The sequence below is a fragment of the Orcinus orca genome, chromosome 5 (assembly GCF_937001465.1).
Source record: "Orcinus orca chromosome 5, mOrcOrc1.1, whole genome shotgun sequence".
Classification (NCBI taxonomy): domain Eukaryota; kingdom Metazoa; phylum Chordata; class Mammalia; order Artiodactyla; family Delphinidae; genus Orcinus; species Orcinus orca.
Genome location: NC_064563.1, coordinates 41,906,788 through 41,930,861, shown reverse-complemented (window position 1 = coordinate 41,930,861; position 24,074 = coordinate 41,906,788). Strand labels below are relative to the sequence as shown.

Sequence of the window (24,074 nt, the reverse complement as noted above, 5' to 3'; positions counted from 1 at the left end):
GCCAGGAGTTAATCAGTCCAAAAATCAAGGAAAGCTTGAATGTGTTCTTAACCCTCAGGTTACGTACTCTAATGCTATTCTCTTTTCTAAGTGTCTTTCTTCAAAAGGTATAAGCACACAACCTAGACTGCTTCAGATGGTCTAGGTTGAAATAAATGTAAATATTGTCTCTATGTTTATCCATGGAATTACCTCTCTGACATACGTGTGGAATATAATACAGCCTGACTGCGGATCATGATTCTATTCTCAGAGTGCCTATTTACCAAATTACTCATTGTAAAGGAAGAGTGTAACAACAAACTGAGAAACCAGGTTTTGCAATGGATGGTCTGTATGTCACTTTTGAAAAGCTTATGGGTGACGTTCTTTACAAATTTAAATATGTTCATAATTTAGAAAAAATGTAGCCCCATGGTTCCTGAAGAGAGAACTGAAATTGCAAGACTGTGGAAAAGCACGTATAATATGACAACAAAGACTGTTGCCCAAAATATTCTCCTGTGCTTTTACTAGACTTTCCACTAGCTTTTGCCATCCACCTCACCTTATGAGTATTTGTAATCTGAACATGCAAACACCAGATCAAAAACACTGAGGTCTGGTGGAGTAGTCTCCAGAGTGTGGCATGAGTACTGCTGGCATTATACAAGATAATTTTAGGGGGTATGTTAACAACATTTTGTATTTTAATAGATACATATTTATCTTAAAGTATATTAAACTCATTACTTTATAATTATTCCTCCTCGGGTCAAGCTTCCTTTTTATATAAATTTAAGTTTAAAAATTGAGTGCATTTAAAGAAAATATTAGGTAACCACACTGTAGGTGCTTCTGACAAAAGTCATGATGGAGGTTTGGGACTCTCTGGTAAGCAGAAAAGTGAGGTGGAAAGGTTGGGTTCGGGTAGTAGTGGTTCTGGTTCTAGCTCAGTTACTAACTAGCTGTCCCACCTTAGCCAAATTAGACTTCTTTGAGCATCTATTCCTTATTTGTAAAGAGACTGTTTCTCTTTCCCTTTAAGAAGCCGGCCGAGGCCGCTTGTACAGCCATGGCCAAGATTAAGGCCTGAGACCTTGGAGGCAAGGAGGAGCTGCTGAAACAACTGGAGGACCTGAAGGTGGCGCTGTCTCAGCAGCGCGTCGCTAAAGTGACAAGAGGCGCGGCTTCTAAACTCTCCAAGGTCCGAGGTGTTAGCAAATCCATCGCCCATGTTCTCACCGTCATCAACCAGGAGAACCTCAGGAAATTATATAAGGGCGAGAAGTATAGACCCCTGGAACTGTGCCATGTGACGCCGGCTGAACAAACCCGAAGGGAACCTGAAGGTCAAGAGGCAGCTGCGGAAGGAGCCACACCCACCATGGAAGTGCGCGATCAAGGCCTGAGCATCCAGGCGTCAATAAAACACGAACAAACTGGCAAAAAAAAAAAAGAGAGAGATTGTTGGGGTTGGCCTCTAAGATCCACTCCAGCACCACCATTAGATGACGTTATGTTCTCCTGTCAAATGCATTGTAAGTACGCCAATCTCTGTAAAACAAAAGCAAGCATTGTTAAGACTTTATACACGATGTGCTCACTTAAACTAGTCGGGGAAGTTAGTGGCGCTAATGTGGAATTGTTTGAGGTTAAAACACCCTAGATTAGATCAATCCTTTGAAAGATCAGATATAAACTTGATTTTGATTAGTAACTTTACTTTTTTTGCACATGGAAGGGATTCCAAGTACCTTTGGATTCTCTCATCTATATGGTGGCCAAATAGCAGAGAGTTTTATGTGCCATATTTCACACATGTTAGTATCATTCTAATCTGGGAGTAAGAAGCCTGGATATCTATGATGCAGTCAGATGAAGGATTTGAGTAAAATCAGTCATGGAAGAGAAATACACTATTATTAGATGGATAAAATGATAAATAAATACTAGCGTAAGGTAAAGAGTTGTGTTTTAAGAAACGGGAGGAGCCTGAAGCTTTAAGATTACGTAAAATAGCTGGTCTGGTTTCTGGTTTTAATTTCTCTCTCTGAAAATAGAAAACATGTTAACAAGATGCCCATTTTCAGGGGTAATACAATTTGAATCCCCAATTAGCACTACGTGCATCTACTAAAGTGTCTTGAATTAGTTCTCTACACAATGGCTCCAGAATACTAGTTAAAACCAAACTCTGACCTGGAATACCAAAAAGCATTCAATGCAGAAAATCTCTACCAAGTAATATTTCCATGGCCAGCCTCCTTGTTATCGAAAATAATCTCTATAGTTTGAGAAATAAACCACTTTTTTCTTGAATTGGAGTTTCTGTCCCTTTTTCTAGAGGTTCCCAGACTGTCTTCCTAAAGATTACCTATCATTACTTCTGACCACACTTAAAAAGAAATTAGATTAACCAGTTAGATTGTGAGGTGAAAAAGAGAAAGTTTTGATTATGAAGAACTTTGTGAATATTTGAATAAGCATTTTGAAAATTATCAAATTAAGGATTAAGTCCTTTCATTTTCTATTTGGAATACTAATTACATCTATTTAACCTATTCAGTTCAACAAACAAATGAACAAACACCAACAAAACCAATAAAATCTATTATTATTATTTTGTGGAAGTAGATCTGCTTGTAATAGTGCAAAAAAGTAGAAAAGATGCTATGGATGAAAAATTTTACCTATGATCTCTAAAAGGGCATATTCATAGAGCACATCGAAACACACAATACATAAATATAGAAATTGGCCCTCTGGAATACCAACAACTTCATTATCTGTTGCAGTTTCAAAGGCCTCTTGGAAAATGTGGTTTCACAATTCTTTAGCTTTTCCAACTGTCTTGTTAAAAATATCTGTAAGTATGCATTCTTAATCTGTGGTAGTAATTTGATCCTTTTCATCCTCGTACAGTGAGTTTCTGGACTCTGGGAAAGACAGGCATGCTGTGTGGAGCTGCTCCTGACTTTGGCTCCATCACTGCTGACTCAGTCTCCTCTGCAGAATGACAGCCAGTCTCTGCCGGGTCTCACTGACTGAAGACGTTCGACCCCGGGGAGGGTGTGGCTGGGGGAGGGTGGGCAAACCTGAGCTGCTGACCCTGCTGGGCTGAGTTGAGGCTGGGGAAGCGGTGGGTTTCGACACTCCGTGCAGGCTGGGGATTTTGATTCTCATTTCGGAGTTCAGTCTTGCGAGCCTCTTCTCTCCCTGACTGCTGCTAGCTGCAACAGAGGAGGTTAGGCTGCCCTGGCTGAGGGAGCCTGGTGATAGGGGTGACTGTCCGCCGAGCTTCCTGAGCTCCAGGAGCTGTTCTCTGGCTTGACTCAAAGCCTCCGTCAGTTCAAAGCGTTCTTCACACTCTCTACGCACTGTTTCCTGAAGAAAAGTGTTCTGCAATGAAAAAAAGGAAAGAAAAAGCAGCCCTAGCTTTAAACGGTGTACATATGGATAGTTACTGGCAATATAAATTGAGAACTGAACTGGAAATCAGAGGTCTATGTTCTTTGACAGGGACAAATAAGTCAAAAATGCAAATGACCTGTAAAGCTGGAAAGAACTTTAAGAGAACATTTGCTTCAACGCTCACAGTTTGCAGAAGAGGAACCAAGAGTCAGGGTCACTCAGATGATAGTGGTGGAGTTGGTGCTAGAACTCAGAATGTCCAATGCCTACTTCAGTGGGGTTTCAACCCCTCTGGGCCTGAGACAGTCTGTCCTGCACGTGTGACATCTGTAGTTAATATCTGTAGTGCAATTAAGTATGTTATTTTATTTATTTATTTATTTTAAACACATTTATTTATTAATTTATTAATTTTTTTGGCTGTGTTGGGTCTTCATTGCTGTGCACGGGCTTTCTCTAGTTTTGGCAAGCGGGGGCTTGCGGAGCATGGGCTCTAGGCGCACGGGCTTCAGTAGTTGCAGCACGCGGGCTCAGTAGTTGTGGCTCGCAGGCTCTAGAGCACAGGCTCAGTAATTGTGGCACACAGCCTTAGTTGCTCTGCGGCATGTAGGATCTTCCCAGGCCAGGGCTCGAACCCGTGTCTCCTGCACTGGCAAGCGGATTCTTAACCACTGTGCCACCAGGGAAGTCCCAAGTATGTTATTTTATAATGAAGGGAAACTGCAGTACGTGACAGATAAAAATTGCTCGAATTATAAAATTGAAAGAATAAAATATATCAGCTCTAGTATTTAGATAATAAAATCAGTAATTTTATGTGATGCTTTCTCAGTAGAACTTAAATATACTGATGATCTGCTCTTTTGTAAGATATATATTGAAATAAAGAACAAAATCTGCTTTGAACTCCACTCAGCAATCATGTATCAAGTTACTAGAAGCTGTAGTGGATACAGTTCCTGCCCTCAAGAAGTTTGCAGCATCATAAGTTTGAGCAGAGCTGCTTTTTATGTCCCCAGCATTGGTTGGAGCCAACGGTGAAAGCTATGAGGTTTAAGAGAAGGAAGAATTTTTTAATAGCCAGAGCTGTCCAAGGATACTCTGAAGGGTTGAATCTCACTTGACTGGGAGGTTTTGGAGCAAATTTAAGCTTCAAGCGTTTGACTAGACTAGAGATCATTGCAACTTCTTCAAATGATGAGACTCTACATTTCTAGTTGAAGAATGATAGCCATCTTTCATCTATGGAATTCATCAAAATTACTTCAAGCCCCGTGGTAAGAATTAGGTCTTGGATCTCCCTAATGTCCTGACATTCATGGCTGCAGGATGTCAAAAAAGAGATTGAAAAGTAAACACTTCAAAATGGTATCCAAATAAGTAAACACAATTCAAGTGACTGTGCTGTAGGATTCTTCAGCTGAAAATGACTTTCCATCAGGTTAGCTTGTTTGTAAAAACAGCCAAGGCATTCCCAAGTCTGAGGCTCAGTGGAAAGCATCCTCCTAAGGGCTTACTGACTAATCTGCTGTCAGTGGAACTAAATAACAAAGCATCAGGGAAAGTAGCATCTTCCTGTATTTGAGTTTCTTGTGATTACGGTCAGAACTCCATCCGATTCCAAATTTGGTAATTAAAGTTGCAGAATATGGAGCAATTTCAGATTAACCGTTGCACACTAATATTCTATAAAATCAGTGGCATGTCTGGGTCAAACAAAGCCTCATCATTTACATATATTAGTAATAGACATATGAGCCATACATTCACATTTTTTTTCAAATCATGGGGATTAATTACTTGCTTCCAGTTATTATTATCATTATTATTTTGGAGGAACAGGAGACCAAGGATGGTGTTTGTGGCTTTATCATCTGGTTCTCATTAACTCTTCCTGAAATACTTGTTAAAAAGGCAGGAGAGGGAGGGCTAGAGAAGAGGTTAATAAAGTGCCTTGTTAGGTGTCATCTCATTTCTTGCTCCCAACAATTATATTTGACAAAGAAAGACACTGAAGATCACACTGGTATGTAACTTGCTGAGAGTAACCCAGCTTTGAAATGGTGGGGCCCCTGCCTGCCTCCAGAGCCTGGCTCCAAGCTGCGTAGGCCTAAATTAATTGTCTAATTATATCAAGCATGCAGGGGCCATTTTGTTCCAGAACACTGAAGCAATAAAAAACAGTAAGACATCACATCTGGTTTTGCCCAACTTTTCTAAACTTAAACTAAACTTTCTTTTAAAAGGAAAAAGCATCAACGCATTTTGTTCCCCACTAGTAAACAGGCAAAATGTATTAAGTGATTAGATTTACAGGGCTTTAAACAAGTTAGTATAAAAACTCTCTTGATTAAGAAAGCCATGGGAGGGCTTCCCTGGTGGTGCAGTGGTCGAGAGTCCGCCTGCCGATGCAGGGGACACGGGTTCGTGCCCCGGTCCGGGAAGATCCCACATGCCGCGGAGCGGCTGGGCCCATGAGCCATGGCCGCTGAGCCTGCACGTCTGGAGACTGTGCTCCGCAGTAGGAGAGGCCATAACAGTGAGAGGCCCGCATAACGCAAAAAACAAACAAACAAACAAAAAAAGAAAGCCATGGGAAAGAGTTAACTTTATGTAAATATATAAAAGAAAAAAATTATAGAAGTTAACAATGCGGTCAATAAATGGGTGACATGAATAAAAGATACACAAATATGGAAGGATAAAATGATGGGTGATGTGATGACAACGGCTCTCATTAAAAGAAAAATAAAATTCAATCCATTTACTAAAATTAAATTCAGGGACTTCCCTGGTGGCCCAGTGGTTAAGAATCTGCCTGCCAATGCAGGGGACACGGGTTTGAACCCTAGTCCAGGAAGATCCCCCATGTCACGGAGCAACTAAGCCCGTGTGCCACAACTACTGAGCCTGTGCTCTAGAGCCCATGAGCCACAACTACTGAGCCCACGTGCCTAGAACCCATGCTCTGCAACAAGAGAAGCTACCGCAATGAGAAGTACTCGCACCGCAACAAAGAGTAGCTAGCCCCTGCTCACCGCAACTAGAGAAAGCCCGCGCGCAGCAACGAAGACCCAACGCAGCCATAAATAAATAAATAAATTCGAGTCTCAAAGGAAAGGAGTAGTGCTCTATGGAAAACATCCGTAAAGCAAGTCATTTAAAAGCTATTTTGGGCAAGTGACACTACACTGAAGGAGGAAATGGAAAGGTGGAGCGAACCCAAAGATGTCCCCATAACAAGTACAGTGGGAGCACCCATTCTACCTGTCAACTCCAGATTGAATTTTGGAAGAGCTGCTGACCATCTTAGTCTGGGGCCCACTGCTCTGGAACTCATCCTTCTTCAAGGCTATTAGTTTCCAGAACAAAGGACAAATTCTCTCTTTTCTCTTATTCCCCAAACCAGGAGAACCTCTAAACTGAGAACAGGATCCAAAGATAGGACTTCTATTTTTATCTTTGTCATAAACACTATGAAATCTCAGATGAGTCTTACAATATCTGTATATCCTTTGCCACCATTACTTCCTCCTTTAAAATCTGGATTATAACTCAGTTTTGTACAACATGTAGTTCAGATGTTAGAATTTATTCAATCATGGAATAAACAAATGGAAATAGAACACATCCAGTTTAGGGGACTGCTATTTCAGAGGTGGAGTGTGTGTGACAAGGCATGACAAGAGCACACGTGGATGTGGCCAGAGTCAAGGAGACACATTAGTGGAAAATTGCATCATATGTGGAAAAGAATCACTCACTCATGGTTAGATCGCTTTCAGCAATTTAGGCAAAATGTTTGTCTTTTGGGGTTGTTGATCTTTTTGTAAGGTTGTGTTGCTGCAGAATTTTAATACGTGTTTTCACTGAACAACACAGGAAAATGTCTAAGATGGAATATGTTCAGTAAGACTGAAAATCATGGGCAAACATGAGTATAATCAGTGAAGCTATAGCATTCTAAATGTTTTAGGTAAAAGTATCTTGGCCATATTTTAGCATGGTAAAATAGTGTTATCACTGGATTGCAACTAGACTGTAAGTCAAAATGGAAAGGGAGGCATGAGTCAGGTGAAGAGGGACAGTGAGTACAAATTCCTGGCAGTGAGAGAGGGAGAGTCACATCTCGGGATGACACATGGCTTAGTGTGACTCAAGGGCAGAGTGCAGAATGGGAGGAGAGACCAGGACTGAGGCAGGCAGGAATAAGCAGGATCAGATCAAGGATGACTTTGACAACCTGCAAATATTAGAGTTTTAACTTAATTCTGAGGGCCACATGGAGTCATTGAAAGGTTTATTTCAAGCAGGGGGCTGGCATTGTCAAATCTGCAACAAAGGAAGATTGCTTTGCCAGCTCAGTAGAAAGTAGTCCTGAGTGGGGCAGGATGGGAGGCAGGGAGGATAGGAGGCCAGTTTTCATGGAGGAGGTTCCTATCCCGAGGGCCCCTTGGTTAGGGTGGTCTAGGAGAGGGGGAGCTAGCATTCCTGGGTCCTTAACCTCTGCCAATTGGTTGAGAGCATTATCTATAGATATGTCTACAACATTTTCAGATGAAGGCCACTTTGAATGGACTTAAAATATGGCTTAATTGCATTCCCACTGGGAAAGTAAATTTCAAAATGAAAATATAAATTAGCTCACCATCTGTTTGAAATTTCTAATATTAAAAAATGGCCAATTTTCCCCACTCTTTGCAATGTAAGAGTGGTTTATTTTTATGTTTGTTTTCATTTTTATCCTTAGTGACAGCTGGATTGGTTTCAATTCCAAAAACAGTGGAAGAAGCAAGAGAAAGCTTTGCTGGGTAACTTGATCGTTCTGAAGGTGAGAATTCCATTTGTGATGGCAATCAGCTGTATTTGGCATAATCTGGGGGGAACATGCCAGGAAGGCAAGTCCTCAGTGAAAAAGAAGCACAGATGGGTGTCTTTGTTCATGCTTTATTACACCCAGTTAGGTCTGAACCAGTCATGCGTTGATCAGATTACAGTTTCCACCAACCCAAACTAGATCTATCCTAGGCTGGCCAACTGGGTGGGGAGCTGAGGCGAAAGGAGACTGTGGAAAAGGTGTGGAAACCAGAAAGATGAGTAGGAGTTAGCAAAGGATGTGCCCAAACTTCCATTTAAGGCTTCTGTTCAACGAATCTGATCAGCCCCAAACACTGCAGAAAAACAGTGGAAATGGCCCTTTGGAAAGGCATGAAGGAGAATCTGAATAAATTTCCAGGAAAGAAGCAAAACGGATGTCAGACAGGTTGTTCTTAAAATTGTATTTCTGTGCTTGCAAACATAATGGACACTGTGAAGTAACTATGGCAGACTTCAAACCAGAAGTAGAAACAGAGGGCAATACTCCCTTGGACTGATAGGCTTCAAGAGCGGATTTTCAGGATGGAGAGGAAGAGCCCATGAAGACACAGTGTTCAGAATTTACTTTCTAAGTCAGTAAGCCAACTTTAATTGAGACTTAATTAGTATTAATTAACTACAACAGAAAACAATTTCTCCGTATTTTTTCCTCATTCTGTCAAATTTCTGTCATCCATACTCTGCATCAGGGCTGACTCTCCAATACGTGAAAGACAGTCTTGCCTAGATCTGCCTCTCCACGACTGGAGATCCTCAATCTGAGCCCTCTACCCCTGCCAACCAACCCTAGGAACAGCCCCTCCGCACCTACACCCCACCCTCTCCTGTTCCCTGTGGAGCCAGAAGTTAGAGAACCTCCCATTTACCCCTTTACTCTTTGGAAAAGACTCAGATGTTCTCTTTACTCAGGCCCAAATTGAGAGCTACTCATTTTTTAATTTACTAACTTTGGTTTCTCATAAATGGAGTTACCAGAGAAATGTGTAGCATTTTCTCTATATCAAATAAATACAGAAATACAGTAAATGCATATCTTAAAACTAGGCAAATCCCTCTTGCAGAAAAGCTATTTATGTTTTCAAATGTATGTATTCCTAAATTTTAATTAGACCCATCCTTACCAGATGTATTAGTAAACTTTCCTAAATAAATAGGTTTTTTTTAAAAATAGGCTTTACATTTGGAAAATATTCAGAACACCAAAAAATTTAAAAGTCATCCATAATCCCCCCAATTTTAAAAAGCTATAAGAAGTGAAACCTCTGCCCATCTCTTCTTATCCCCCGGTGGTGACCACTGTAAATAGTTTGGGGAAAATTCTCCCTTCACTTTTTCCTGACATTTCTCTATGTATGTGATCCTATAGAGAAACATATATACTCTCCTTTTTTGTTTTTTAAACAAAAACAGATCCAGGATGCCAAGAGATGGTCAGGTGAACCAACAGAAACAGCAAAAACAGCTGTTGTAAAGAAAGAAAGCAAATACACATCTACAATGCATTAGCCACAATTCTGACATCCAAAAAGCTCAGTAAAGAAAAATGTGTCTAACTTGTAACATTTGGTAATAAAATCTGACTGGACTGATAGTCTTGTTATTTCACTCAGTGGGGCCATTCCTGTGTTTCACTGCAGAAATATTAATGTCACTGCATGGAAGAGGCTACTCTAGATCTCCAGGGGCATGTGCATTTTGTTAACTTTCTAAAACTCAAAGTTGAATTCCAAAACCTATCTGAAATCAAAGTTCTTATACAGGAGATTATGAACCTAAGTTGCATGCTCCTTTCCTTAGACACTTTCTTTCCTTACAGTCCTTGTTAGTCTCCTCTTTTCCTCCTACCTCACTAGCTATTCCCTCTCTGTCACCATGGCCTAGTCTCCTCCTCCTCCCAGCCTCTCAGAGTTAGAGAGTTCTCCACCCTCTTCTTTGTTACCTCATGCCCTGGGTGATCTCATTCAGCCCCAAGGCATAAGTATCAGCTACACGTGGATGTCTCCGAAATCAGCATTTCTAGTCAGCCTTCCCCTGAACATACCGCCCATTCAACACCTCCATTTGGATATCTAACATACATATTAAGGTTAACATGTCCCAAATCAAATTCTTGACATTCCTCCCCAGTTGTATTCCTTGACCAGTGTTTCCCATCTCAGTAAATGGCACTTTCACTCTCAGTTGTTGAGATTCCAAACTCTGGAGTTATCCTTGACCCTTCCTAGTCTTTCATATCATCCAACCCATCTCCAACTTCTGTTGCCTCCATCTAGGAAATATATACCAAATCTGGCCACTTGTCACCTCCTTTACCACGATGACCATCAATGCTTTTCTAGACCTTTTCAAGGACCTTGTAATAGGTCTTTCTGCTTTCATTTTTGCCTCCCCCCGCCACCTTGCAACCTATTTTCCACAAAGCAGTCAGAGTTATTCTCTAAAACTAAGTCAGATCATGTCACTCACTTGTTCAAAATTCCCAGGTAGCTTTTCATCACACTTAGAAAAAAATCCAAAGTCTTTACTGCCTTCAAAGACTCCACATGAATTGGCCCCTCCAACCTTGCTTTCTACCACATCCTCCTTGCTTACTAAGCACCAGGAATGCTTGCTGACTTCCTTGTGGTTTCTTGAAGGTTCCCAGGATGTTCCTAGCCACAGGGCCTTTACACTTCCTGTTCGCTCTGCCTGGAATGTTCTTTTCCTCACTTCAGGTCTGCTTGAATATTATCTCTTCAGAGAGTCCTCTCCCTCAGAAAGTATGCCTTTACCCAAATTAATACTTCATATTAGCATCTATTAAAAAACAACTATTGGGGCTTCCCTGGTGGTGCAGTGGTTGAGAGTCCGCCTGCCGATGCAAGGGACACGGGTTCATGCCCCAGTCCGGGAAGATCCCACATGCCGTGGAGCGGCTGGGCCCATGAGCCATGGCCTCTGAGCCTACACGTCCGGAGCCTGTGCTCCGCAATGGGAGAGGCCACAACAGTGAGAGGCCCGTGTACCACAAAAACAAGAAAACAACTATTTACATGTTAAATGAGTGCATAAACAACTGCATTAGACCTATAATGAAAAAGGATATATATGTATATTATATATATATATACATATATATATGTATATATATATATAAAACTGAATCACTTTGCTATACACCAGAAACTAACACAACATTGTAAATCAACTCTACTTCAATAAAAAAGTAAGATTAAAAAAAACAAAAACAGCCACATTAGGCACACAGATGTATACCCAAGCTTGCCTCTGGGATTCTGTGGGTTCATGGAGGAGCTCTCCTTTTGTTCAGACTTGAAGAATAAACAGAAGTGTGTCAGGCACCTGTTACTGAAATTTAAGCTAGAATCTGCTTTGTCTTAATTTCTAAATTTCTCATAATCTTAAAAAATATCTCATTAAGCTTCGTATTCTGTTGTTTATTTGCTTTACTTATAACTTTCCTGGTTCTTCTTCTATAATCTTGTCCTTTATCCTTTCCTCTGCTGCCCTCTCTTTCAGGTCCTCTTTATAATTTACTCCTTTCCATTATTTTAAATTATTTTTTAAAATTAAGGTAATATATTACGCATAGTTAAGAATTAAAATACTATAAAATTATAATGAAATAAAGTATTCCTTCACACTTACAAGTTCTGCCTCCCAGGAACAACCATTTTCAGGTTTTTAAGCTGTTTCTTATGATATTTGTCTCCATAGTCCTAAATAATATCATTATACAGCTATCTCACAGTTTTCAGTTTTGAAGTCGTTATCTACTGATTTCATAGAAGGAAAGACAAGGATTTAACTTCCTATTTCAACTCGTAACAGTTCTTTCTCTTCCCCCCATTAGGAGATGTTTCTGCTCCTTTGGGAGAAGCTTCTATCACAATTTTATTGGAAAATCTTCCCAATTTCTATAGCAATTTTCAGTCAAATCTGTATTACACCTTATATGATTATAGTATATAAATATTATGTACATCTTAGCCATGCAGTGTACTATGATTACATTTTCTTTCTTGCAAAGTTTCCTTCTAGAGTTTATTATTATCCCATTACTTATCTGCTTAATTTTCTAGGTGTTGATAACTAATTTTTCACCAAACCTACTTACAGATGTGTAAATATCCTCTCAACATGTTCAAGCACTCCGTGTAATCTATCAGTTCTCTTTTTTATCAGAGACATACTTCTAAAAACCCTCCATTCTTCTGCAGAACTCAACCTGGCTATTCTCTAAATCTGTTGCACTGCTGCCATCCTTGGATTTCTTCCCACCATCATCCTGGGGAATCCCTCTACCTCTCTCCTGTGCTGGAACGCTCATTTCCTGATTCCTGTGTCTTCTCCCTTCTTAGTTTACTCCCTCTTTGTGGTGTCGTATATCTTCTAACAGCTTCCTGAGAAAGGCTGCAAAGGAAGTACCGTTTTTGAGAACTTTAATGTCTGAAAATATCCTTGACACTTGCATTTAATTGATGATTTAGCAGGATATAGAATCCTAGGTTGGAAAAAATTTTCCTTCAGAATTTGGAAGCCATTGGCTTCTAGTTTCTACTGCTGTTGTAAAGATGCCATTTTGATTTCTAATCCTTTTTAAGTGACCCCTCTTTTTTTCCTGAACGCTTTTAAGTACTTACGTTTGTCCTTAAGGTAATGACATTTCATGATGTGTTTGCTTTGCCATCCATCATACTGAGTAGACCCTTTCAATATAGAAATGCCCTTCAGTACTTCGAAAAATTATTGGATTAGTTCCTGGATAGTTTTCTCCCTTCCATTTTCTCTGTCTTCTCTTTTTGGAACTCCTATTAATGAGGTATTAGACATCCTGGCTTGATCTTCTAATTTTCTTTTCTTCTCTCCATCTCTTTGCCTTTTCCTTCTACTTTCTGGGTAATTTCTTCATCTTTATCATCTAAGCCAATTATTAAATTTTTTATTTCAGTTCTTGTATTTTAATACTCATTCCTGTTCTTTTTTTTTTTTAATAGCCTCTGTTCATGTTTCATGGATACAATATCTTCTCTTTTCTCTCTAAGGATATTAATTGTGCTCTTTTTTGAAGCTCACTTTTGCTTCCCACATTGTTTTGTATCTGTCTCCTATGAGTTCTTTTTTTGCTTATTTGTTTGATCCTGACTTCTGCCTTTCATGTTAGAGGTGCTCCTCAAATGGTTGGGGATTCTTGGCTTTTTGGGCTTAAAAATGAGTCTTCAAAATGTTACTGGAAGCTCTGTGTGCCTGCATAAGGGCTTATTTACCGGTATATGTCTCAGTGGGTAGATTGGACATGGATATAACTTTTACTTAAGAATATACAAACAGCTCACACAGCTCAATATCAGAAAAACAAACAACCCAATCAAAAAATGGGTGGAAGACCTAAACAGACATTTCTCCAAAGAAGACATACAGATGGCCAAGAGGCACATGAAAAGATGTTCAACATCACTAATTATTAAAGAAATGCAAATTAAAACTACAATGAGGTATCACCTCACACTGGTCAGAATGTGCATCATCAAAAAATCTACAAACAATAAATGCTGGAGAGGGTGTGGAGAAAAGGGACCCCTCTTGCACTGTTGGTGGGAATGTAAATTGATACAACCACTATTGAGAACAGTATGGAGGTTCCTTTAAAAACTAAAAATAGAACTACCATATGACCCAGCAATCCCACTTCTGGGCATATACCCAGAGAAAACCATAATTCAAAAAGACACATGCACCCCAATGTTCATTGCAGCACTATTTACAATAGCCAGGACATAAAAGCAACCTAAATGTCCATCAACAGAGGAATGGATAAGGAAGATATGGTGTATGTATACAATGGAATATTACTCAGCCATTAAAAGGAATGAAATTGGGTCATTTGTAGAGATGTGGATGGACCTAGAGACTGTCATATGGAGTGAAGTATGTCAGAAAGAGAAAGACAAATATTGTATATTAATGCATATTATGTGGAATCTAGAAAAATGGTATAGATGACCTTATTTGCAAAACAGAAATAAAGACACAGATGTAGAGAACAAACGTATGGATGCCAAGGGGGATGGTGGGGTGGGATGAATTGGGAGATGGGGATTGACATATATACACTATTGATACTATGTATAAAATAGATAACTAATGAGAACATACTGTATAGCACAGGGAACCCTACTCAGTGCTCTGTGGTGACCTACTAAATGGGAAGGAAATCCGAAAAAGAGGGAATATATGTATACGTATAGCTGATTCACTTTGCTGTACAGTAGAAACTAACATAACATTGAAAAGCAACTATACTCCGATAAAAAAAAAAAAACTTTTAATTAAAAGACCCCAATTGTCAGTATCCAGAGGTCTTTTCTTTTGAGCTAGCTCATTTCGCCACAGAAAGCTCCTCCAATTTCCTGGATATTGATAGATAAGCCTGGTTGTCTGTGTTTTGGGAAGTGAGTGGGTTTTAGGGACTGGGAGGTCTCACCCTATAATACACAGACCTTCAGTCCAGCTCTTGCCTTATCCCATATTCTGCTGTTGTGTATCCTCAAGACCAAAGCCTCTTGCATTCAGTTTTTCTAGAGTGTAAACCTTTGGTATCCTGCCAGGATCGTAGGTGGGGGCCACTTGGGGGTTAGAGAGGGCATCTAAGCATCTATTTGCTCCTTTTACAATGATTCAAACAGCCCTGTTTTCAGATCCACTCTTCTCTCCCTCTTTCAGAGGTATCTGGTGTCCTCAATTCCTGAGCCTTTCCAGTGTCATGTCACATGATTGGGTTTGCTCCTTTTAGGATTCCGCATACTCCCACACTCTCCACAGGCATTAGGTTTCAATAGCCGTAGCCTGCTGATTACCTCTCATCCCTACCTTACTTTCCATTTTCCAAAATTTAGTCAACGTCTTTTTCATCTAGTGTCACCTCCTTTCTTGTTCTTTTTTCCTTATGGATTTATTCACTTTTTATTAACTTACTGTCATTTTAGTGGTGTTTGGCATGGAAGCAGAGATAAACATATGCATTCAATTCTCCATGTTTAACCAAGAGCAATCCCTCCTATTTTTGAATCTTCCATTTTCATCAAATAGCTGCAGGAAGTAGTAGAATTTAAAACTTCTGCCCCTTATGTTTTCCTTATCTATAATTTTAAGACAACAAAAATATTGAACTCTCTGTACGGGCTTTCCTTTGATAGTTGTACATGAACTGTTTTTTCAGATTTACCACGTTCTTCCTCTGGATCACAAGGCCCCTAACATCGGGGCCACACTGTCTTGATAGGACTCATACAGAGCTAGTAGGAAGGAAAACTGGCAGCAAGAAGCATGTGATCTATTTTAACCTGACTTTAAATGATAATGTCCTATTCTCTAACATATTATGTTTCTTTTCTGATTTGCTACTTTTTTTTTTTTAATGTTCCAATTTTTATGTCTGTGTCTTCGCCCTATATAGAATTTCAGGAGCCCCCTTTTCACATTTACGTTTCCCATACAGTTTTACTTCCCATTTTCTTTCTTCTTATTGACCTGCACCTTTTGTCGCCTCACCTTCTTGACCCTTGTCTCTGTGGCAGCTCTCCACTAATCCCTGCTCCATGCAGGAATGTCCATTTTGCCCTTTAGAGGCTATGGCTTTCCTCCTATCCTTGAGAACTTTCTTTATACAATTAAAAACAAAGTTCTATCTATTCTCTGGCCTCTTGAATGAGAGCAGGGCTTTCCTCCCCTTAATTAGCTTCCTTATTAGACCATTAATTTATCTTCTTTTTAATGGGAATTTGTTCTCCACTTAAATGAAGCTTTTTTTTTCTCCAGAACCTGAGACATTTCAAGTGTCTGGAATGCATGGTCACAAAAAAGTAGCGCTTTTCACTTTACCTGTTAACAACCTTGATTCTTTCTGGCTCATAACTCCTATCACTTTTATTAGCTCATTTCCTATTTTTATAAGAATATTCTGGACTTTAGCATTCTTAACCAGAGAAGCAGCCTTAATTATTTACTCTTACAGTTCAGTTGTAATTATTTAACTTCTAATGGAATGTCTGCCCTCAGGCATGTCCTTAGGTAACTACTTTTGTGCTGATCTCTTTCTATTCCCCAATAATGATCCATGATCATTTAAATACCAACTCAGTGTCTTGTATCTTTCAAAAGTCCACATTTAAAAAAATAAAACTTTATCTCTAAGTGGCTTCCTTTTACAACAAGCAGGAAGAACTCCAAATGTAGCTCCTTTTGTGTGAAAAAGATATTTGCTCTCCACTTTTAGCCTAGCTTTTCTTGCCAAAATTACCTCCAGAGGCCCTGAGACTGGCAGCCTCTAAAATGGCTCCCAGTTATCCCGGCCCTCCTGCTGCTCACAGCCTTGTGCAATCCCTTTGTGTTGAGTGTGGGCTGGACTTGTTGTTTCATCTCTAATGAATAGAATGCAGCAAAAGCAGTGGGATGCCACTTCTGAGATTAGGTTACAAAAAGACTGTGGCTTCTAGCTTGGGCACCTTCTCTTGCATGCTCTCATTCTCACTCGCTTGTTTTGAGTGAAGCTAGCTGCCACGTTGTAGGCTCTTCTTTGGAGAGGTTCATGTTGGAAGGAACTGAGTGGGGACCTCTGACCAACAGCCAGCATTGAACTGAGGCTCTCAGCCCAACAGCCTTGAGGAAATAAATCCGGCTGACAACTACATAAGTAAGCTTGGAAGCCAGTGCTCCCCCAGTTGAGCCTTTAGATGAGACTGCAGCCCCTGACACCCTAACACCAACCTCATGAGAGGCCTTGAGCCAGAGGCATCCAGCTAAGCCCCACATTCAGATCCCTGACACTCAGAAACTATGAGATAATAAATGTTGTTTGAAGTACTGATTTTGATGACAATTTGTTATGCAACAATAGAAAACTAATGCAAGTCCTTATGGCCAATTTTTTAGCTTTTAGTCTGTGCTTTTTATATGAGAAGTTTCTTTTTAGGCCATTCTTTCCTCTGGATGTCAGTTTAATTGCTCACATAATATTTTCTGTAAATTCCTCTTTGAAAGCAGGAATGGCAGTTGCCAGTCTTGTTCATAATTGCCTATTGATGACTAGCACAGTGCCTGGCACTTGAATAGTTGCCTATTATATATTTACTGGATTTGACCCTTCAGTCTTTTTCTACATGTCCTAGTTTATAAGTTACTCGTCACTTTCCATATTGCCATTTCTTTTGGGGATTTAGGAGTTAGAAAACCTGCTGGTCTAGTAACTTTGAGTTTTTTCTCCTTTAATCTGCTGTCCCTCCTCCTCTTGAACTTCAACACTGCTGTCTCATTTGAAGCATCACCTCTCTCCTTCTCCAGCAGAGCTGAATCCATGTGTGCTTGCTCTTGCCACTCCTGCCTGGACTGGTGGAGCAGCTCCCTTTTTCAAGGGAGGCTGTGCTGCTGTGTTCCAACAGGAGACACTCAATCACGTAACACCCTAACCATCTGGTGGAGTAAGCACTAGTGTGTTTGTTGTTATTCTAAAAGTGAGAGAGAGAGAGAGACAGCATGTGTGTGTGTGTGTGTGTGTGTGTGTGTGTGTGTGTGTGTGTCCTGGAGATGTTGAGTGCCAAGCCTGAGGTCACTTTGAAATTTGGAAGCAGAATAACTAGAATTTTGGTATCCTAAAAGAGGAAGTATAGAGATTCATGGAGATGAAGTTTGGTGAGTCAAATCTTGGAGATTCATATTTGAATCTTCGCTCCACCATGCTGTGTGAGCTTACAAATTATTCAAATATCTTGAGTCAGTTCCTCATCTGTAACATGGAAATAATTCCTACTCTATAGGGTTTTAGGCATTATTCTTGATCCAGTATTCTGTTAATTCTACATTTTAACTTAAAATTTCTTTGCAATAGGTTCACTTCATAATTATAATGATAGCATAAACTTTTAATTTGGGTTGATAATTTAAATACAGGAAGAAAACATGGTATGTTTGTTAATGATCAATATTACTACTAGCACTTTCCTTTTATTCTTTTATTAAGATGCCAATAAAACCCCCCCAAAATTACTCATCACTAACATTCAGAATCTTCCTCCATTTGCCTTTATTTGCTATACTGTCATAAATGGGATCAAATATTCTAATGTGACAATATTCTAATTCTTGGCTATTGGAAAATTGCCCCACTGTCTTAATAAGTTTGGGCTGCTATAACAAAATACAAGAGGCTGCGTGGTTCAAACAACAAACATTATTTCTCACAGTTTGGGAGGCTGGGAAGTTCAAGAACAAGGTGCCAGCAGATTTGGTGTCTGGTGAGGGCTCGCTTCCTGATTCAAGATGGCCATCCTCTTGCTGTGTCTTCACATGGTGGAAGGGGCGAGGAAGTTTTCTTTCATAAGGGCACTAACCCCATTCAGGAAATTAGTTCATCTCTCAAGATGTAATCACTTCCCACAGACCCACCTCTACATATTATCACGCTGGGGATTAGGTTTCAACATATGAATGTGGGGGGACACACACACATTCATTCCATAGCATCCACCATTTCTAAACTGTTCAGCAGTTCAGAAATAAGATTTTCTTAGGAAAAAAATTTCAAATCGAAATAAGTCTACTCCGGTTTAAATAAAAACACTGCTGAAATAATCATGCATACATAGGAAAGAAGACCACTACATGTAAATTATCTTATAACTTTAGATTGACAGAAAAATAAAACCCTAAAGAACAATTGTTTTTAAAATATATTGTCCAAAATATTAACTTAAGCAGCAAGTACTCTAAAAGTTTCTTTGGCAAAGATTTAATGTCACAACAAATAAGACATAAATTTATAAAGATTTCTAATCTTAGAGGTTTTAAATGGTCATTTGCAACACAGTAGAACTGGCTCAGGAAACCTTAGAGATTATGTAGTTAAATGTATTATTCATTTTACAGAAAAGGAAGCCAGGTCCAGAGAGGTTAAGTGCCTGCCTAGTTAAGGACAGAGCCAGGATATGACCCCAGATCTCTGATTAATAGTCCAGGACTCTTTGCATGACACCAAGCTACCTTTCCTGTTTTGTTTGTTGAAAGAACATGCACTCTTTCACTAATTGCAATGGTACCATCACCTGCTTCTTACCTCTTCCTGGGACTGGTTGAATTGCTGTATCAGTTGTGCTTGTGCCAGCATTACTCTTTCCAGTTCATCTGACTTTTGTTTCATTTCCTTCCTCAAGTCCTCTGAAACTGAATCATTACTGTCAATTTCCTTCTTCAAGCGTGATTCAAATTCTGCAACCAAATTTTTAAGGTTTTCGATTTCTTTCTCCTTTAACTCAGATTCTTCAGTATATTGAATATGGGATTCATGGAGCTTTTCTTCAAGAGCAGCCACTTTCAGCCTTAGATCTTTAGTAGCACCTTCAATTAAGTCAGATATCTGTAAGATAAATCTTGCCTTAGTTTGTGGGTGATAGCCTCTAGGTATCCACAGAATTCTCGTGGTTTTAAGAGGTTTATTCTAAATAACTGGTGTTCTGATCTGATGAAAACAAATCCTATGACATATATAGGGCTTCAAGATTTTAAAAGTTAAGACTAAAATTTTATTTTTATCAACTAAAATGGAATTGCATTAATCACCTGGGCATACTTGGAAATACATAAATCTCTGTGGCTGAACTGAGCTACCAAGGACAGCTCAAGTCTTGATCAAGTGCCTGTCTGGACTCACTTTAGGGTGGCTTTGGGACCTAGAAATGCCTGATGTTTGGGGATGCATGTAGGAGAGCACCACACCTATAGTCTACTCAAACCATACCAGTTAAGTTTTCCTTCGATATATTTTTTTTCTTTCTTGAATATGATGACTGGAGGTACCCTAGACACTACACCTTCTATAGCAGCCCTGCCCAACAGAACTTTCTGTGATGATAGAAATATTCTGTGCTGTCCTATATGGTAGCCACTAGCCACATGTGACTATCGATAGTGGTGTGCTGGTAGATATTTAACAACGGACTCACACATACACACACAAAAGCCAGATTTATATCTAACTTCCATGGTGTGAATACTCTCACCATGGCCAATTCCAAGCTATGAAGGTGATATCACTGTTCGTTAAGCTGGGAAGAAATGCACATAATAGGCTCTCCCTTGTTAGTAGGGGCTCTTGTGCATTTGAAACGTGGCGAACATGAGTGAGGAACTCAATTTTCAATTTAATTTTAATTAACTGAAACTTAAGTAGACACATAAGTTACCACATTAGACAGTGCAGTTCTAGACGATACCAGAATACTTAGAAAATATACTGCTTCTAAAGGTGGTACCTCTAGACAAAGAGAGGAAAGAATAACTTGAGAAACTTCTCCTCAAAGTCATGAAATTCTGCTGGTCCTGAGCCACCTGGGGACTGCAACAGCAGTCACAAGGTTACGGGAAAAGTGGGGTGGGGGGCAGGAGCCAGGAAGCAAGAGGTCTGTCTAGGATAGAATCTGTCCAGAAGAGGAGGGGCCTAAGGTGAGCCAGGTTACAAGTTCCCAGCACATACTCCATTGTCCCAATATGACTTCACTTAACAAAACACAAATTAAGAGATAAAATTACTTTTTAAAAAATTTTTTAAGAATTTATTTTTTGATGTGGACCATTTTTTAAGTTTTTATTGAATTTGTTACAATATTGCTTCTGTTTTATGTTTTGACTTTTTGGCCCCAAGGCATGTGGGATCTTAGCTCCCTGACCAGGGATCCAACTCACATTGGAAGTTAAACCCTCTGCATTGGAAGGGGGAGTCTTAACCACTAGACCACCAGGGAAGTCCCCCCAGATGTAAAATTATTAAGAATTTCAAGACAGCATTTGCAGAATGTTAAACCTGAAAGGCCTTTTTGAGTGTGGGGACCTATGGTGCTACACTCACGTGGCTAGCCCTGCCTATCGTTCCCAGTGAGCTACTGAAAAGGCTGTACCATACCCGCTATACACCAAGGTAGAGGCCAGTAAGTCTCATTTAAGGCTAATTTACATAGACTCTTAATGAGTTTATTCAAAAATATGACTTCACCACTGGGTCTTGGTTAATACACACACACACACACACACACACACACACACACACACACACACATTCTACTCTCAGGTGTTATGAAAACAAGGGAACCTTAACGAAACCTTGTATTATGTTTAGGATGCATTGCTTAAGAAATTATGGGGACTTCCCTGGTGGCGCAGTGGTTAAGAATTCGCCTGCCAATGCAGGGGACATGGGTTCGATTCCTGGTCCGGGAAGATCCCACATGCCACGGAGCAACGAAGCCCGTGCGCCACAACTACTAAGCCTGAACTCTAGAGCCCACAAGCCACAAGTACTAGAGCCCGAGTGCCTAGAGCCCATGCTCTGCAATAAGAAAAGCCACTGCAATGAGGAGCCCGTGCACCACAATGAAGAGTAGCCCCTGCTCACCGCAACTAGAGAGAGCCTGTGCGCAGCAACAAAGACCCAACGCAGCCAAAAATAAATAAATAAATAAATAAAGTTAAAATGATACTTTGAAAAAAAGAAATTATGGAGGTGTGATTACATTTAAAAAATATTTCCCTTCATTCAAAAATATTTAGAGTTGAAAATATTTGCCATTAAAGGGGATAGCCTTTAATTGTTGGTAAAATTTTAATTACGTGAAACACCTCATTATCTTTTGTTGGATACTTGAGGTATTGGAACATCTAACCATGCTAATTATTAGTTATATAATTTATGCTGTTTTACAAATAAGTTTATTTTAGTAGGAAAAAATACCATACATAGCTGGATTGTATGCTTATATAATTTATCTCAGTCATTCATTCTGGAGAATAGCCAAACCATTCTATCTACCTAAAACTAAGGCACAATGACCATGAGAAAATCTACAGGAGTTATAAATATAATGGTGTCCTTAGGAGGAAATAACCAACATCTACAGTTTCAAACCCATTAAATAATGATGAACATCATAATGACAGACCTTCATTTGTAGTTCTTCTTTTTCTTTCTTACACTTTTGGATTATTTCTTGGTGTTTTTCCTTTTCAATATCGAGTTCCAGTTTAATTTCTTTAAAGAGAAGAGCTTGCTCCTGAAATTCAACTAAATGTTGGGCCCTTTCCTTGGCGAGTTCAGCTTCAACCTAGAAAATAGCATTTAACACACAAATAGAGCCATTTTATCTTAAGATAAGTAAATTAAGCCTATTTTCAGACTCATATTTTTTCTCCCAGTTTTATTCAGATATAATTGACATACAGTGCTGTATAAGTTTAAGCAGTATAGCATAAAGATTTGACTTACATATATCCTGAAGTTATTATCACAATAAGTTTACTGAACATCCATCATCTCATACAGATACAAAATTAAAGAAATAGATTTTTTTTCTTGTGATGAGAACTCAGGATCTAATCATTTTAAAAATTCTAATCCTAATATTAATTTTTAAATTCTAATGTTTAAAAACAATCTGACTCAGAACTCGGGCCAGAAAAGTTGACCTTAGGTCAAATAGTGTTACATCCTCTAAGACCATCAAAACCTGTAAAGTGAGTAGAGAAGTTAGTACAATATATTATAACAGTTTTCAGAAATACTAAAAGCTTCATCTTCTGTACATTTATGGTGTAAACTCAGTCCTTGCCAGCAACCCTATAAGGAAAAAACAAAAGATTTTGAGGCTCTTACACTAAGTTCTGCTGAAAACTAAGAGTGGATACAAGGAATAAATGTCGATTTTTAAAAAATGGTCCTTTCTTGATAGAGATCAGACAGTTTTGGGGTCAAAGATTATCATTTTAATGCGATTGAGGCCAGAAGGCTGATTGAAGGAAAACATAGTCAGTGATGCCCGTATCCAGATTTTGACTCACATAAAATCACGGTGCTGGAAGGGACCTTAGAAATCCCCTAGTTCATTTTCTCAAGCTTCCATGAATTGTGGAAGAATAAACAAAGGCTTTGGATTGAGTTTAAATCCTGGCTCTAAATCCTGGCTCTGCCACTCTAGTTGTGTGATCTTAAATTGTGACTGTAACCTCTCCTGATGTGGTTATAACTAATTCCCTTGGGGGTCGTTATGAGGATTATAAATGAGATGAAACATCTGTGTAAAGCTCTTGCACAAGCAGGGATTCAATAGGCAGTGGAGATTATTTCTACACCCTGACTTCAGTCTCTACCGTGGAATTTGCACCAAATCATTGTCTGCTCTGTGCCTCAACACCACCAGAAACCATAATTCACTCCTTCCCCAGCAGGCGTTTCCATTTTCAGATAGCGCTCAGCATTAGGAAGTTTTTCCTTTAGTTGAGCCAACATCTCTCTCCCCATGGTTTTTAACCATTGGTTTTGGCTCTGCCTACTGGAGCGAGAGAACAAATCTATGAGTCCTGGAGTCATTTAGCCCTGGGAGACTATATAGTGGAGTAGAGAAGGGATCCCAGTGACAGGCCAGCTTGAGATTTACATTGTGCCATGATTATAAATTCTAAGAGGGAGTAAATGGCAGATAACTTGGGAGAAAAACCGTCAAACATGACTTACTGTGACTGTGATTCTCAGGCCACTAAGAGGAGAAGGAGAGAGGTCAACCTGAATTTCTCAAGGGGATACTGAAACTAGGGTACCAGGAAACAGAAAGTTTGCTAAGAAAGTTTTCAGGAAGCCATTTAAATTACATAAAATCCACATAGAAGACTAGTCCCAGTGTGGGTATGTGGGATTTATTGCACTGGCTATAGGACTGACCATTTGCATCAAGGCAAAACAGTTATGTTTATACTCAATGCACGGAGTT

The 24,074-nt window shown here is 39.5% G+C and overlaps 1 protein-coding gene and 1 pseudogene across 5 annotated transcripts in view; one reads left to right on the top strand and one right to left on the bottom strand.

The window, feature by feature from the left end:
- Positions 1-734: 734 nt before the first annotated feature.
- On the top strand, positions 735-1,440 carry LOC101273153 (60S ribosomal protein L35-like; annotated as a pseudogene).
- The window catches only part of LEKR1 (leucine, glutamate and lysine rich 1), a 273,093-nt gene continuing 250,321 nt past the window's right edge, over positions 1,303-24,074 (bottom strand). The window contains exons 15-18 of one of the 5 annotated variants that reach the window (XM_049709738.1): positions 22,254-22,415; positions 19,379-19,678; positions 3,078-3,381; positions 1,303-1,421 (exon numbers count right to left, since the gene is read on the bottom strand). In XM_049709738.1, coding sequence (XP_049565695.1) covers positions 1,381-1,421; positions 3,078-3,381; positions 19,379-19,678; positions 22,254-22,415 — 807 coding nt within the window. In that variant the 3' untranslated portion in view covers positions 1,303-1,380. Of the gene's footprint in view, positions 1,422-2,579; positions 3,382-12,576; positions 12,685-12,914; positions 13,193-19,378; positions 19,679-22,253; positions 22,416-24,074 lie in introns of those variants that run through there. The other 4 variants (XM_049709737.1, XM_049709739.1, XM_049709740.1 and 1 more) reach the window with 4 other exon arrangements.